Below are 17835 nucleotides of genomic sequence, written 5' to 3'. Positions count from 1 at the left end.
TGAGGAACAATCCAGGGAGTGATCAGAATCTACATCTTGTTCCTCAGAGGAAGAGGAATCTTGAGCGTCTTTGTGGTATGAGCTGTGACACACATAGGAAGGAAGGTGTTTTCAGGGCCATGACTGCCTTGAATACGCCCTGAGAGAAGTCCATCCTTTTTCTTTGGAAATTGTAGGATAGATTACATTTATAGTTTTCTTTCTACATGTGACATCCACCTAAACTAGTCTCAGAAATTTTCAACCTTGGTGCGCTTCGACCAGAATATCAGGAATATCTTTCCCTGACAATGATAAGAGGCACTCCATGTAGGCCCTCTGAAATAATGAGACTTGGTTTGCTGGAGACATCCTCTGCCTGCAAGGCCTCAGGAGACATAGTGGCCTCTGATGGGGTCTTGGTAGTGCAAAACGTAAATAGTATCCAATGGACTTCAGATCTGTAACTTCACAGGGTGCATCTAAATTAGAGATGCAAGCTTGCAATGCATCTCTGTTTTTTTTTTTTTTTTCCTTAGGTAGAAGGGTGACATCACATTCAGCGGATTCCACCATTTTGACTTGGGTCAGGTGTTTAAGACACTGAGTTTCTAGGAAAGCATTCAGGGAGGAAAACCTTGACAAAAGGGTTTTATGAACAAATGACTGGCAAATGGAGCAGATTTTATAGTCATGTTCCAGCCCAAAACAAAAAAAGACACTTGGTGTGCAAGTCCTTGTATGGGATCTGCCTACTGCACTCAAACTTACCCCTCCTAACTGTCATCTAATAACAGAAATCGACATAATCAAAATACTTGAAAAAGGAAGGTTCCCCAATGGGACAGTTATATGAACTATGATAAAGCAAAGTAAAGCAACAGTATCAATTATCCAATGAAGATCAAGTCCAAAGGATGCATGACCTGTGTTTGGACTGGTAACAAGATAGTCTGTGGTACTCGTGCACACATCTACCTATATAACCAGATGCATACAGGCTGAGGTCATGCGCCAGATGTTCGCTCTCAAGAAGGTAACGCTTTGTTACCCTGCCCTGACATCAGTATATGAAAATCCCTATGTTAAGAATACTGCAACAATGATTTCAATCGTACATCTCCCCTATGCCTTGCACCTAAGCAAGAGGGAGAAAAGCGGTCAGCAGAGGGAGGGTTTGGAGGGTGGGTGTATGTACTGCAACACTGCTCTACTCAAACATATGCAATTGTGGTAAGTGGGATGCAACTGTACTATGTCTCCATTGTCAATGTTGCAGTACTGATTCTTGGGAGGATTCCCAAAGGTATCAGGTGGGTGGTAGGTCAAGTGTATGACCCTAGAAAATAAGGTTTTGGAGGATGGCAGAAGCAAAACCTGCTCCAGCTCTTGAAACATTTCCTAGGTTATAGTGTTTTAAAAAGGTATGCATGGAGTTCCATGTGACTGACTCCAGGATGGCCTGGGTAGGGACTCATTTGAAGAAAGCAGTGTTAGTTGTCACATGCTTGGTGCCGTGAGCTTTAAAATGCCCAGGAAGATCTTTTCCATGGTGTGAGTAGCAGAACTTAATGCAGTTTGCTATCCATTTTTAAATGGTTTGTTTGGAAAAAGGCCTGCCCAATTTACCCACTGCAAAAGCCACCAGTAATTGCTCTGTCTATTAGGGTTTTTTGTCCTGTCTAGAATAAATAAATAAATAAATAAATAGATAGATAGATCATACCTGGTCTGCTTGTGCACATCCACGGAATGAACTACTTGATCCACCCTGTTCTATGGATTTAGAAAGAAGACTGGTAGGTGGACAGTCTGTTTTAGGGTAAGTTCTGATACCATCTTAGGCATAAAGGGTGGGTTTATTTCTAACCCTGTCAAAGAAAGTGAAAGGTTCTTCACACAGGAGGGCTTGTAGCTCTGAAACCCTTATTGCTGATGGGATAGCTATAAGAAAAGTGATCTTCCATGTGAGCATCTTTAGAGAAGCAGTGGAAACAGGTTCGGGGGGGGGGGCAAGGTTAGTTTCTCTAACACACAACTTAGATGCCAGGCACCTTCTGGGTGGTCTCAAGTGAATTACCCCTTTTAGGAAAAGCTTCATGTGGGAGTGTGAGAAGCTAGGTGAAGCACTTTGCAGGCAAGCTGATTATGGCAGAGGCATATACATTAATGTTGGAGTAGGAAAGTCCCTGCCTAAACAGGCCTGGCAGGTACTGCAAGCCTGAATTGATGTCTGCTTGAGAAGGGTTGGTGTTGTTGCTGTGACATTAGGTCAAAAATCTCTTCCATTTTGTCAGGTGTGATTTCTGGTATTGGGATTTCTTGCTTCCCTTACAATGGAAAGCACATTCTTGGGACAGGAAGCATTCCTTGGTGTCAAAACTCAATCCCTCCACGCAGATAACCTGAGTGTGGCAAGGCGAGGATCAAAAACAGATCCCTTGGCCTGGCTGAGATCACCTTCCTAAGGTAGGGTGCGAAATCTCCCCCCTCTCTGAGGGTCAAGAGAAGGGAGAACCAGTATTGCCCTGTCCAGGAGGAGGCCACTAGGATCATGCTGGATCAGTCTGCCCTGACTTTTATTAGTACCCTGGGGATCAGAGGCAAGAGTGGGAATGCATACAGAAACCAGTTTGTCCATGTGAAAGACAAAACATCCATTTTCCAAGTCCCTGTCTGTTGAGTTCTGGAGCAGAACTTCTGTAGTTTGCTGTAGTGAGAGACAAGCAGGACTCTTGAGGGGATTCCCCCCAATGCAGAGTTAGTTTCAGAAGACTGCTCTCTTCAGCATCCATTCATTGGTGGTCTAGAAACTCCCTGCTTAGAGAATCTGTGATGTTATTGCTCTGACCTGGAATATAAGAAGCTATGAGGGTTAGTAGTAGTTTTTGAGCAGGCATTCAAATCTTCTCCGAAAGGCTGCATAAAGGGTAGGACAGTGCTCCCCCTTGCATATGCACCCCATCACTGTGGTGTTGTCTGTCCAGATCTACAGGGTCCCTGGTCTTCTGCTGAAATGCCTTAACGGTCAGGTAGACTGCCAGCAGTTCCTTCGGATTTATATGAAGTTTTCTCTACTGAGGTGTCCAGATGTCTTACACTTTCAGGGTACCTAAGTGGGCTCCCCAAGCTATGTCTGAACTGTCTATGGTAATGGACTTGTCTACTTCTGGTAAAGAGGAATTTGCCCCCATGTTCTGCCACCACAGGAGCTCCTTCAGGCATGGAAGGAGAGGCAGTAAGGGTTCCAGGGGCTGAAAATGCTGATACCAAACATTTTTTAGGAACCAGTGAAGTTTCCTCATGTTTAACTTTGCAAGTGGGCTCATGAGAATGCAGGATGTCATATGTCCCAGAATCCTCAGGAATTTCCTTGCTGAGGGGTTGTTTTGGAAGCAGACTGGGCAGGTTGCCTCCCAAGAAAGCTATCTTGTCTTAGGGAATGAAGGTTTTTTGCTGCACTACATCTATGAGGGCTCCCAGAAAGAAGACACTTGGTTGAGGAAGGGTTTGTGACTTTTGAAGATTTAAGGTGAGACCTGTCTGCGGAAAGCAGTCTACAGTGATCTGCAAGGTGTCTAGGGTCTCTGCTGTGGATTTTTCACTGAATGAAAATGTTGTCTAAGAGGTAAATATGATCTTTCAGAGTTCTGCAATGTGCTATTAGAGGAGGTAAACATTTTGTGAAAACTCTAGGAGCAGTGGACAGCCCAAATGGTAAGGCACAGAACTGGAAGTGAGAGTCTGTGCAACAAATCATACATATTTTTTGTGGCAGTCTGCTAGGTAAGCATTTTTTAGATCTAGAGTGACCATGAAGGAATCTTGGAAGATCATGGGCAGTCGTTTTGCAACTTCGGCATTATGAACTTTGGGAAGGTGAGAAACTTATTTAGCTTTGAGAGGTCCAAGATGGGCCTCCAGGTGCCTTTCTTTCTTGGAACTAGAAATATCCTTGAGTAGCAGCCTTGCTACTCTTGACCTGGAGGGACAGGCTGAGATTACAAAAGATAGGTGGCAAGAGGCTTTAATGCTCTTTTGGTGGTTTTGGATTGCTCAGTTTCTCTGAACTGGATGCAGTACCCATTTTCTACGATGCTGAAGACCCATTGATTCCTGGTAATGGTTTTCCATTTAGTTAGGAAGAACAGTCTATCTGCCAGAGGTTTGGAGGAGAGGGGTATGGGGGGCTGGGGTTGAACATGGTCACAGCTGGTCTCAGTGCTAGGTGGGCTCTTTTGGAATTCACTGTTCCATGTGATGGTTCTGGTTGCCATTTCCTGGACTGTCTGGGTCTCTTGCTATGAGGAGGCCTCCCCTTGTCTTGTCAAGGGGGAAAGGCCAAGCTCTTGAAGGGTAATTCCTACTCTTCCTTGGTGTTGGACACAGATAAAATTATGTGACAGTTTATTTGCTTTCCTTTTTTTTATCCAGCTTCTCAAAAACATGATCAGCTGGAGGTCCAAAAAGGAATGGAGCATCCAGTAGTTCAGCCTTTACCTGATCTGACAGGGCCTGGGTCCTGATCCATGCACATCTGAAAATGACAGAACCTGTGGTAGCTGCTCTGCATGATACATCTAAGATGTCACAGCCACATTTTAGAGAGTGTCTGGAGGCTTGTAAAGATTCTCTTGCTGTCTCCTGAAATTATTTTGATAAGGTTCTAAACACAAAAGAGTCCGCCTTAGCTAGAATTTTGCACTGGAAGATTAATAGTAATTTAGCATATGGAATTATCGATTCAAAGCTCTTACTGCTAGGGTGGCAGAGGTATAAGCTTTTTTTACAAATCTAATAGTCTACTTTCCCCTATCATTAAGTTAAGTGATGACTGGTTGGTCCCTTAGGTACACCTTTTGTGGTGTCAGTGGAGAATACTGAAGGGTCAAGCCTTTGGATTTTTGCAAAGGTGCTTGTGAGATTCAAGCATTCTGTAAAACCTGTCTGGTTTCCTAGGAACAGGAAGTAAAGAATCAAGATGTAAAGCAAAGTATTCAAAGACATCATCCAGTACTTGTGTACAGGAGGAATAGCCAATGGCTTGTTAGAAGCCAAACTTAGTTCCCTGTAACGGGCCTGAACTTGTGAGAACGGTTTGCTTTCCTAACTGAAAGCCTCATTCATTTTAAGAAGGGCATCTCTGAAGGAAAAGTCTTGTGGGGTGGGGTGGGGCCTGGAAGAGAGGGTGTCAGATTCTGAATCTAGGTTAAGTTTGTGGGAGCAGGTGTACAGAGGAATACATCTCATCATCTGAGCTAGATGAATCTGCATCTTCCTGAAAGGCCACCTTCCTTCCTTCTTTTGGATGGGGAGGCTTTAGTAGCAGAAGTACGAGAGGACTCTCGGGGGGGGGGGGGTGGTGGTGGTGAAAAAAGTGGTTTACTTCGGTTTGTGCTTCTATTTAAAAGGGATGATCTGAGGTTGCAGTCATCCAATAGCAACTTCAAGGTTTCAGTAGTTGAGGTTCACAGGGTGCTTCCCTTGAGACTTACAATGCAGATGTTTGAAGCTGAGGCCTGCTGTTGTGACCTCAGACTTACTGTGGTAACATTTGTGGGTAGGCAGGAGATCATGGTGACCTCCCGAGGTGTCTTGCCAGAGGGTTCGGGCCTAGGAGTCACTGACCAATAGATGTTTCACCTGGGTTGGCTGACTTATGGACTAAAGTTAGATCTTTCCTGAAAGTGTCTGGGCCCCTGATCTTTCTGTCTTTCCATTTCTTTGGAATGATGCTAGCCAATGCTGGAGTTTGGGAAAGCTCTGGGGTACAGTGGAAAGTGACACCACCAGGGAAACCTAAGAGGAAGATTCCATATGAGCAACTGATAGCTTGGCCCACACATTTTAGGGTGTTCACATGGCATTTTTACATAGTTAGGACAATTAGAGATGTCGTGCTGAGGACCCAAGCAGAACACACAAAATGAGTGAAAATCGTTATGCAAGATTTGCTTCCCACACCTCAAGCAACTGACTTTTTGAACATTAAATTGATAGAAAAAATTATCCAACAAGGTACTTATCTAACTGGAAGAGCAGATTCTCTAGAAAACTGAGCCAAACAATGGACTGCAAGCATTCTGAATAAAAGTGAAGCATATCGTACTGCACTGCTAGAAAGAATTGAAGGTGGTGCCAACGGACACCCTTCTTATACCCCAATGTGCAGATGTCATACATCCATTGGCTAGGGATGATGGAAAGACTCTGGAAATCAGGTCCATTGCAGGCAGGAAGACCCAAGAATCAGTACTGGTTTGTGAAACCTAAGCCCTGCCTATTAAATCTGGTGAACTTGAAAATGTTAATTGAAAAACTAGATTATGGTTAACTGGTATGCACTGAATACTTGGATCTTGTTAATGTCTTTGGTGCAATCCCACAAGCTTGTATTGACAAGTTTGCTTGCTTAATTATCCCTTATGCAATCTACTGTAGATATCTAAATTTATTTGTTTTTGTTGACTGGGAAAGTCCAACTGGGTTAAGCCCATTTGCAGCACAGGACTGGGGAGAAAAGCTCCATTACAGTACCTTTATGTTAACAAGTGAATTTCAGACAGTTCTCAGAAAAATAGTTAATTTCTCATGAAAAAAGAAAAAAAATTACAAGACAGGTATATACAAGTAAAGTATTTACATCAACAGTTCTAAGTCTATACAGCTGTTCCAGCTGTAAAATCTTAAAGGAAGAAAATGGATTGATACTGCAGAAGGGAAAACATTGTTGTAAAGCTTAGTTTTCTTACATTTCAGCAAATAAAGGTTTGCAAGTTTTTCAAGATATGTAATGAAAGTAATTCTAAAATTATTTAGGAAGAGAGATTTTAGCACTGCATAGGTATGCAAAAAGTTCCAAGAGATATAATGAAATAAAGTTATAAAATTATGTAGGGGGGAGGGGAGATAGTAGTAGTAGATAGGACAGTGATAACAGCATATGACAGAGAGCAGGGTATAGGATTACTTCTATTTAGGCTGCCCGTTCCAAATTGGTGTATCTAGCAGGTTTATAACATAGGTATATACAGAGGATGGGAGATGGTTAGAGTGGTGGATTGGGATAGTTGGAAAAAGAGCAAGATGAGAAGTGTTGTTTGGGGGTGAAAAGGGACATACTGATTCAAGTGCAAGAGGGAAAGTTGTTTGGGTGTAATGAGTCAATTAGAAGGGCAAAACATTAGGGATAAGTAATAAATGACTCAAAGATTCCCAGACAGCTAGGATTAGGGATACAATTTGCTCAAAAAGACATGTCACCAGCAGAGTGCTGCAGAGTTCTGTTTTTGGTTCACTCCTCTTTGCCATATATTTGTCTCTTGCTAACAAAGCTGGTTGATGACTGCAAACTCTGTGCTGTCATTAATTCTCCAGATGACACCCATATTCTGTAACAGGCATAACTCACAAATTCCTGACTTTAAGACACTAAACTTGAGATAAAAACACTATTGAGCTCTTTGGAAAGTCAGACTACCCCATGCACTTATCATATTAATGATACCACCGTCAAAGTAGGTATCATTAGAGACCTAGGCATGTTTGTGACAACAAACTCTCCACAGACCTTAGTAGGAAAGTCTTTGACTCAGTTCAACTAATTATTAAAAGTTCCAAGGAAGTGACTGCCCCCCCCCCCCCCCCCACTACACTTCCCCAAATCAGGCACAAACACAGAATACAGCATCCCCTTTGGCATGTACCTATCCAAACATATTACACAACTAAAGGAGCTACAAAGATTCCTGGCCACAAAGATCTCAAACATGAGCTCTTTAGTCACAAAGAGCATCTAAAAGTCCTGTCACTAAATACGGTTTCCTACAGACTTGTATGGAGGCTTCTGTTTGGCTTATAAGTTATAGGGCCCAGTTCAGCCAGACCTCTTACATATGCAAAATTGGGAATAACCACCAATATCTGCTGAAAGCACACTGCAATGCAAACAGAAACTACTGATGTCTTTTCTAAAGAATAAGGATACCCTACCACAGAATAACATCCAACTCTAGGTCAAATAAAGGGACACTCTACCTCTGAGACCAACCTCAATGACTGGATGGGAATCTGTAAGTACATCCCTAAGCTGTCCTTTCAGGCAATTACAGACAGGGGTAGCAAGTAGTGGTAATTGCAATGTCTGGCTACTTAATATTCTACTGGACCACGGCCTAGTACATACCTATTAACTTACATATGCTCAAGATCAAAAATTTAACACTCACTGCACACACAAAAGCAATGATCACGCTTGTGGTTAAGTGTTCAAATTTTGGTTTACCAAACCATTGCAGAAAAATGTGTGCTTACAGTTTCTAGTTCTTCCCAGTTATAATTGCTGCTTCCTACGACCATGGCTTTCAGCTCAGAAGGCTGAAACAGCTCTAGCACCTTTCCTCCACAGACTTTCAAGAAGCCACTAGAAAATGCAGAGTACCATTCAGAAATGGCCAGATTGAAGATATAGTTCACGTAGGCATCTACAAATTCCTGTCTGAAATAAAAAAAACCATCCTTGTAATTACTGCATAATACCTCTTATGACTCTGCTTTACTCTGACAGGTTTTGCAGTTTCTTTGAATTATAAATACATTGCTGACTAGTTAACAATAACGTCAGCCTTAATTTCCCACTATTTAACAATTATAACATTATCATAATTTCATTCTGAGAATACATTTGATACATTTATAAGCAATGAGAACTCTAACCTGTAAATAAGTGATTTGCTTGCTTAGGCAATATGGCACAGAACAAAGAATGCCATAACAATGTGACATGGATGCACCTCACTAGATGCAAGCCACTGTTGCTGTAAAGGAAAATGGGAAAACATCATCAAGGACAGTACACCATGGACCTGAAAATGTCATTAACCCTGACGATCAGAAAGTAAAGTTGTGCAAAACCTTACCATAACAGTAGATGTTTGACCGGATCATAGTTTTAGTATTCCTGACTTGTGGGACGTATCCTTCCAAGAATACTGTAGATCCAGACAGTTTACAAAAGCCTACATACTTCTCTCATACTATACATCTGATCTACTAACTATGCACAAGAGTATATGTTAGTACTTATGGGACATATGTTTGCAAAAATCCTCAGACAAAAAGCAGAAGTCAATACTCATGGAAGATCGAGACAGTAATGAATGAAAAAGGGGGGTGGGTACATGGGGTTCAACCTCAGTCACGTAGAAAAAGAAAAGAAACTGGGAAGGAAGGTGAGTAAATGTACAACAGTGATGTAGTCAAACATCTACTGTTAATGTAAGGTCTTACACAAACGTAAGATGTTCTTCATTAGATCACTTTTACAGCATTCCTGACTCAGGACAATCTCTAAAGCTTTTAGGAGAAATGGAACAGAGATGGGAATCCAGTTAACAGTGAAGAATTGTTATGGCAAACTCTGCTCTGATTCTGGAAAAGGCATCAAACTTGCAATGTTTTCTGAAAGTGAGAAAAGAAGACCAGGTAGTTGTCTCTAGAATGGACTTATAATCATGGCCTGCGAAAAAGGCTTCCGAAGCCATAGCTCTTGTAAAAATGGGCTTTCAGCTGTCTCTGAAATGATTTTTCATGGAAGGAATAACAGAAGGAAATGGAGAAAGAATCACCTTGAAATGGTTTGTTTAAAGACTGGATGGCCTAACTTTTTTTTCTCTCAAAAGAGATAAAAAGCTGATCTGATTTTCTAACAGTTGTCATTTATAAATAGAATTTCAGTGGTCTGTGGACAACCAACAAGTGCAAGATTCTGTATCATTTGTTTTGGGGCTGAGAAAACAAGACAGGGGCAAGGATGGGTTTGACTTTCTGTAAAGTACAGTTTTGTACCTACCATAAATGTAGATGTCCGAACTGGATAGCATCTGCAGTCATAACAACTGGGTTGTCCTGTCGTCAGGCAGCCCTTCAGTCGGCCGGATTCCAAAGTCCGGGTCCGGCTTCGGCTGATGTCGCACTTCACCCGACGTCATCTCTGTTGGTCTTTGGGTATAAAGGCATCAGCCGACGCCATTTTCCTCAGTGTTTCTTGCCCCAGATGCCAGTAGCCCTCTTGGAGGCTAAAATTTGGATAGATGCCAATGTTTCCAAAAAGATAGAGGTAAACACAAAAATAAGCATGTATGTACATATATACAAACAAATACACCATAAAGACTCCCCACCAGCTAGCTATTAGGAGGGTAAAATACCCTAGGAGTACCACAGAGGGAAAGGAGGAGGGTAATCCTGACTGCAGATGCTATCCAGTTCGGACATCTACATTTATGGTAGGTACAAAACTGTACTATGTCCTTCATGGATGCATCTGCAGTCATAACAACTGGGTAGAATACCATAGCCAACTAGGGAGGAGGATAAAACTAGATTATGGTGTGTTTAGGATCCCTTGCAGTACAGCAGTGGCAAACCCTGCTCGGGATCTGGAATATAGAGGTAAGTTATAATGCTTGGCAAATGTATGCACGGAGGTCCAAGTAGCCGCCTCAATAATGTCTTTGGTTGCCACTCCTCGTAAGAAGGCTGTGGTAGTGGCTGTTGCCCTTGTAGAATGAGGTCTTATGTTCTGTGGAATTGGTTTTCCATGGAAGGAGTAACAGAATCGTATGCAATTTCCTATCCATTTGGAGATTGTCTGTTTGGAAATAGCTTTTCCTTCCCTTCCTGTTGCATAGGCTACAAAAAGTTGGTCAGTCTTTCTGCTATTTTTTGTTCTGTCCAAGTAGTAGCGTAGCTGTCTATGTATATCCAAGGTATGCAGTATTCTTTCCCCTCTGTTTTGTGGGTTGGGAAAGAAGGTAGGTAGGTGGATTGCCTGGTTTAAAGACACTCTGGATACCACCTTAGGCATAAATGTAGGATTAGTCCTCATGGACACTCTATCTTGGTGGAAGATTAGGAAGGGTTGCACTGCCATTAAGGCCTGTAGCTCTGAAACCCTCCTTGCTGAAGTAATTGCCAGTAGGAAAGCAGTTTTCCATGACAGGTGTTGTAGGTCTGCTGTTGCTGCTGGTTCAAAAGGTGATAGTGTCAACTTTTCTAGCACAAAGTTTAAGTCCCAAGCTGGCAAAGGTGGTTTCCTTGGAGGTTTTACATTCTTGATTCCTCTGAGGAACTGCCTGAGCAAAGGGTGCGAAAAAACAGGTGGATCAAAGCTGTATTCTGCTGAAATAGCTGATGCATGTATCTTGATGGAGGAGTAGGACAAGCCTGAATGAAGAAGTCCGGCCAGATACTCTAGAATGTTAGGCATATCTATGTTTGACACATCTTTTCCTCTTTCAGTACTCCAAATGACAAACCTTTTCCATTTTCCAGCATAGTTCCTTCTTGTTGAAGGTCTGCGTGCTTCAAGAATAATGTCTTTAACTCTTTGGGAAAGTTCTGGGTTAGCTGTTGCTATGTGATGTTCCATGCAGTCAGTTGCAACGTTTTTAGGTTTGGATGTATGATGCTGTAGTTGTTCTGAGTTAGCATCAAAGGCATCAGGGTATTGGCCACATATTGTTCTGAGACATGCTCCTCAGCAGTGGGTACCAGTGTTGTCTTGGCCAGTTTGGAGCTATCAGGATTATCCTTGGACGTTCTTCCTTGATTTTTAGTAATACTTTGTGTATCAAGGGAAGAGGTGGGAATGCATATGCTGTCAGGCCTTTCCAGCTGAAGGAGAGCGAATCCACTTTCCATGCCAGTGGGTGTAATGTCCTTGTGCAGAATTTTTTGAGCTGGTGATTGAGAGGTGATGCAAATAGATCTATCTGAGGCATTCCCCATTTCTTTGAGATGGTCTTGAAAATGTCCAGGTGCAGTTTCCATTCGTGGGCATCCGATGTGGTTCTGCTTAATATGTCTGCTAGAATATTTTCTTTTCCCGGTACAAAAATTGCCTGTAACTGGATGTTGTAGCTGAGTGCCAGGTTCCACAGCTCCAAAGTCATTCTGCATAGGGGGTATGAATGAGTGCCTCCCTGCTTGTTGATGTACCACATGACTGTGGTGTTGTCTGTCCTTATCATCAACTGGCCCTCTTTGAGAAATGGCCTGAACCTTTGGATTGCCAGTTTTACTGCCAGCATTTCTTTTAGGTTGATGTGCAGGTGAAGTTGATCCTGTGTCCACAATCCTTGCACGCATTTGTCCAGCATGTGGGTCCCCCATCCTAGGTCTGAAGCGTCTGTTGTGATGGTCTGGCTTGCTTGACATCTGCGAAAGGGTAGGCCTGGGTTTGTCTGGCATGCCTGAGCCCACCATAGGAACTCCTGTTTTAAGCATGGAATTAGTGGGATTTCTGTTTCTAGGCTGTGACTGTGTTGGGACCATAAATTCTTTAGGTACCACTGTAGTTTTCTCATATGTAGTCTGGCAAGTGGGACCAGGATTATGCATGATGCCATGAAGCCCAAGGCCTGCAGTACTTTTCTTGCTGTTAACTTGTTCAGCTTTGTTAGTGCCAAGAAGTAAAGAGGAGTTCTTTTGTTTTTCTGCAGTTAGGAATGCCATTTGTTTTACTGTGTCCAATTCAGCCCAAGAATGTCCTTGTTTGGGATGGTATCAGCCTTGACTTTTGTAGATTGACTGTATATCCCAGTGCTTGTAGCAAGTAAATGACCCTTTGTAAATCTGTTGTCAGCTTGCTTTTGTTGTCCCCTTGTAGCAGGCAGTCGTCCAGGTATGGGTAAATTTGTATTCCCTGTAGTCTGCAATGGGCAATTACTGATGCCAGGCATTTTGTGAATACTCTGGGCAGTAGATAAGCCAAAGGGCAATGCTGAGAATTGATAGTGCTCTGATCCTGCAAGAAATCTGAGGTATCTTCTGCAGATTGGTCGAATGGGGACGTGCAGGTATGCCTCCTTGAGATCTAGAGTTACCAGCCAAGACTCCTTGCCCAGCATGGGAAGAAGTTGCTGTAGGGTCAGCATTTTGAATTTTGGGACAATGATGTATGTATTTAAGGCGGACAGGTCGAGAATTGGTCTCCAACTTTTTCCTTTCTTGGAACTAGGAATAGTCTTGAGTAGAACCCCTTTCCTTGCTCTGCAGTTGGCACTTTTTCCACAGCTCTCATGTTTGCTAACTGCATTACCTGTTGTAGAGCCTCTGTTTTTTGATTTGGAGGTAGATTTGGCATTCCTCTTTTGATTGGTAAAGTGTGGAAGTGGAACCGGTATCCTTGATCTATGGTTTGTAAAATCCACTTGTCTTTTGTTATATAGTGCCAGTTTTTTGAAAATAAGGTTAACTTTCCGCCTAGAGGAGCTGCTATTTGTTCCCTGGTAGGCGGATTTAGGATTAAGTCACTGTGGTTGTGTTGATGCAGTGGCAGTGGTTGTGTCTGTGCCTCTGTTGTTACCTTGCCACTGTCGTCCTCTGTAGGCACCCCCTCTGGATTGGTTTCTGCCTCTGGAATGTCTGTTTCTGCCCCTTTGAGATCTTGTGGAGTCAGGAAAGGACCAATTTTTGGCAGGCCAGTTCCTGCTAAACCTTGGGGGTTGAACCTGCAAGAAATCTTTAACCGTTTGAACGGATTTTGCCTTTTCTTCCATTTTCTTCATAACCTGCTGGGCAGGTGTACCAAACAAACTTGTCTTATCCATAGGAGCATCTAGTAACTTTGCTTTAACATGATCCGGTAAAGCTTGCTCCTTTAGCCATGCATGCCTTCTTATCACTGTGCCAGTCATGGCTGATCTAAATGAAGCCTCCAGTGCATCATAGCCACATTTTAAGGAATGGTTACTAACCTGTTGTATGTTATTTACCATTTCTAATACATATTTCTTATCAAGAGATTCATCAGTGGTTAGCTTTTTAGTTAACTGATCAAGCATAAACTCTTGGTATTGTATCATGTGAAACTGACAGTTTAAAGCTCTAGCTGAGAGAGTAGCTGAAGTGTAGACCTTTTTGCCCCATCTGTCTTTGCTTCCCTTTCAGAAGGAATAGGGTTTTTAGCTATGGTCGCGGCTACTGCCTTGGGACCCTGGGATATAGTTTCGGGGTCTGCAAGAGGGGCCTTGTAAAGGTGGTGATGAGTGTCTGGCACCCTGTAAAATCTGTCTGGTTTGGCAGGGGCTGGAGGTAAAGAATCTGGAGCGGAGCAGACATCATTGAAAGCATCATCCACCACAGAGAGAACAGGAGGTATAGCTAAGGGCCTGTGTTGTGGAAGGTGCAGAAAAGTCCTAAGTCTTTTTCTGGAGTCTGAAAAATCCTGTTGCTGCCATTGGAACTGCTCTCGCATGGCATGTAAGGTTTCCCCAAAGGAAAATTCTTCTGGTGGGGAAGCAGCTGGAATGGATTCTTCAGCATCAGAGTCTTCAAAATTAGAGAAAGGAGCCTCTGGCTGGTCAGTTATGTCTGATTCATCGGCTGAATCATCAGATGACACTGGCTCAGGGGCTCTGCCCTAGGTCTCTTCTCTGGGGCTGAGAGGCCCTTTCTGGGTGAGATTGAGATCCTCTAATTAATGAAATTAAATCTTCTGCCAGAGTAAGCATTTGAGAACTAGAGGAGGGCCTGGTTGAAGGGGGTTTAACAGGCACTGTTTTAGTAGTCTTGGCTGCTTTAGCCCTGGCGAAGGCCTTAATGGACATGGCTGCTGGAGGCCTAGCAGCACCACGTGCTGGGGTAGAGACATCCAAGGGAATGGTGTCTGATAAGTCAGTGGCAACCACCGTAGTGGGTATAATTTCTGAGGCCGATTCAAGAATGGTAGCAGGGGCCTCAGTTGTAGAGATAGATTCAGCTGTACTTTGATCAGTTTTCTCGGTTTTGGGCCAAACCGAGACACTCGGTTTGCTTAACCATGGTTTCCGCTGAAACCGCGGACCGCGAGTGTCGGTCTTTATCTTTGCGTTTTTGGCAGATTGGGTAGTCGGAGGATCCGGCGGCATAATGTACGCAAAATCAGAACCGAAAAACTGTTCAGCAAACTCCGACCGACGCCTAAGCGTTCGTCGGTTGAAAGAAGCACAGGCCGAACAGGCTGCTACGTCGTGGGCTGGGCCTAAACAAGGCAGACAATAAGAGTGGAAATCTTTATGAGGTATTTGTTTCCCACAGGTTAAACAATTATTAACTTTTTCTGACATCGGCTGAGGCAAGAAAGAGTCCCCAACGGGTACTTAGCTTTAGAAGTCTTAAGTAGTATTCGGTAGAAGTAATCTCTGGATCCGACCGACCGGCACTTGCGAACAGCTTCTGCTTCGGGCGCCACGCGGCAAGAAAGACTGGGGAAAATGGCGTCGGCTGATGCCTTTATACCCGAAGACCAACAGAGATGACGTCGGGTGAAGTGCGACATCAGCCGAAGCCGGACCCGGACTTTGGAATCCGGCCGACTGAAGGGCTGCCTGACGACAGGACAACCCAGTTGTTATGACTGCAGATGCATCCATGAAGGACATCAACTTTTGGCATAAAGGCAGAGGTAGCTTAAAGACTAACTCTGCATTTAGAACAGACCAAGAAAGAGGGAAAAAAGATTTGAGCCTGCAAGTCAGAAATCTTTAGGCAGAGATTAAAACCACCGATAAAACTGTCTTTCAAGTCAAAAAGTTTAAGGAAGTGGAACAAACGCATTCAAAAGGTGACAAAGTAAGTCTTCAAAAACACAGTTCAGGGCCCAAGGAGGAGGAGGAGGAATAACTTTCCCATGAGAACTGCTGTGGAAGGCACTTAAGAAATTGTTTGATTTCATAAAGAAAGAGGGAGCTCAACTGGCAGATAAATAATAATGAAATAAGTGACAAATGCAGATTAACAGAAGCATCATTTTGCCCTAAATTGAGCAACTCGCACAATAATCTAAGGGATAATAGGGACTCCGCTTAGGATGGGTTCTATCCTCTACTGTGACATCATATAGAAAATCTTTTTTCATTTTGAAACATAACATTATATTTTGGCAGGTTTTCTAGCCTTCTTTATTACCTGGAGCCTGTTCTCGGAGTAAAGGTGCCTGAAAGGAAATAGAAGCCTATCATGCAACCCATTAGACTCTGCCTCCAGGTTTGGGTGAATAAGAGATTTATTTTCTTGTGGGAGCAACACCATCCTGTGGAGTAACTTGTGGTGATTGCACTTGGCTAGGTAAAGAGAGAAAGAGAACCCATGCTGACTGCGACAAAGGGGGTCATCATCTTTGGACAGTCTTTCTGAATCTTCAGCAGGACCTTGGGAAAGAATGTAAAAGGAAGGAAGGCTTACGTAAAATTTATCCATATAATAACGGCCAAATTTAAGCTTCAGCTCCTACCACTGCTTTAACAGAACTGAACACTGGTTACCATACATTGGCATTTTCAGTACTTGCAATCCTCTCCAAACTATCCCAAGTGTTATACACACTTGGAAGCTAAAGTGTTGCCATTGCAGTTCTTTGAAATGCTGAACTTTCTTTTCTAACACCTTATCATCTAACAAATTCTGATAAACAGAATCATCATCATCACAGAATGACGGCAGGAGGAAACAACCTGGATGTCTTAGATTCATTTATGGACATCATGTTAGATGATTATACCTGTATACAAGTTACCAAACTAATAATTCCTATATTATATGGGTTTCCTGAGGTACATAAGAATAAGTACAATCCTCCCATGCATTCTATAGTCTCAGGGAATGGAGGAGTCACATAATCTATCTCAAATTATTTAAAGACACTATTAAAATCTTTGCCCAAGTGTATTAAAAGTTACGATTTTAGATACTACTGATTTTTATTTTCTTACAACAGTAACATTCATATTATGAGAAGTCTAATGTTAACAGATAATTTTCTTTTATGACTTTGGATGTTAATTCTCGATTTAATGTCAATCCCAATGATTATGGTATACAAGTAGTAAGGGAATTCTTATGTACCAATATGGTGAAAACATCCAACAGACTGAGGCTATATGTATGTTGTTGGATATAGTTCTAATGATGTTATGTTTGGTCATATCTCCATTCAAAATGAAAAGGTGATGCAATGGGAACTCCAATACTTATGCTAATATCACCTCGTCTCATCAGGAGGAACAATGGTTCCTGTGCCTCTTATTCTGTTTTATAAACATTTTGTGGAAGATATCTTTCTAATTTTGTTAGGTAATGGAATAGAATTTGAATCTTTCTTGGAATATTTACATGAAAATAACACATTTTTGAGATTTAAACAGACTTTTTGAACAATAGGAATATTTTTTTTAGATATTTTTATTTATAAGTTAGATGGCATTATACTAAGATATACAAGATCTTAGTATAATGTATACGTCCTAATTTAATGGGGTGGTGCATGCACAGTTTTTGACAGCCAGCAGACTGAATACTGAAAAGCATAATTTTGATGAAGTTGGAGAAATTATGGAGTTTTTCGACAGAAGTTATAAGTTGAAAAATTTATAAATGAGTAGATCAAAAGTTGAATTACAGCGCAGAACTATATGGGCACCTTCTTTCTGTAAACATATTAGTAAGAAATCTAGCAATAGCGAAACAGCTATGAAATATTTTATGAAGCAGAATAGAAGATCAGACCAGGTCATGACTGTTATTAGAAATAACTAGTCTATACTATCGACAGTTCCTGAGATTAAGAATGTAGTAGGTGACAGACTGTGACTTGCATTTAAAAGAAATAGGAATTTAAGCGTGTAAGTTTGTTATAAGGGTTCACCTAGAATGGAGGTAGCTCAGGTTATGACATATTATACTGCACCACGTCATAACCATCAGTTCTGTGTTTATATAACAGATAATATATTTAAACATCCGCTGATAGGGAAGGAATATAGATTTGGTGTTTTGCTTCCTGAAATTCATTAGATATAGTTTTAGTGGCATGTT

General features: G+C 42.2%; 1 protein-coding gene across 1 annotated transcript in view; it reads right to left on the bottom strand.

The window, feature by feature from the left end:
- The window catches only part of HERC3 (HECT and RLD domain containing E3 ubiquitin protein ligase 3), a 1624372-nt gene that overhangs the window by 220442 nt on the left and 1386095 nt on the right, over positions 1 to 17835 (bottom strand). Inside the window, exon 26 of the mRNA XM_044060395.1 lies at positions 8293 to 8506. Coding sequence (XP_043916330.1) covers positions 8293 to 8506 — 214 coding nt within the window. The remainder of the gene's footprint in view (positions 1 to 8292; positions 8507 to 17835) is intronic.

Source organism: Protopterus annectens, chromosome 2.part0 (genome assembly GCF_019279795.1).
Source record: "Protopterus annectens isolate FY-2018-M chromosome 2.part0, PAN1.0, whole genome shotgun sequence".
Lineage (NCBI taxonomy): Eukaryota > Metazoa > Chordata > Ceratodontiformes > Protopteridae > Protopterus > Protopterus annectens.
The sequence above is the reverse complement of the archived record's forward strand: the minus strand, read 5'-3'. Positions and strand labels throughout refer to the sequence as shown.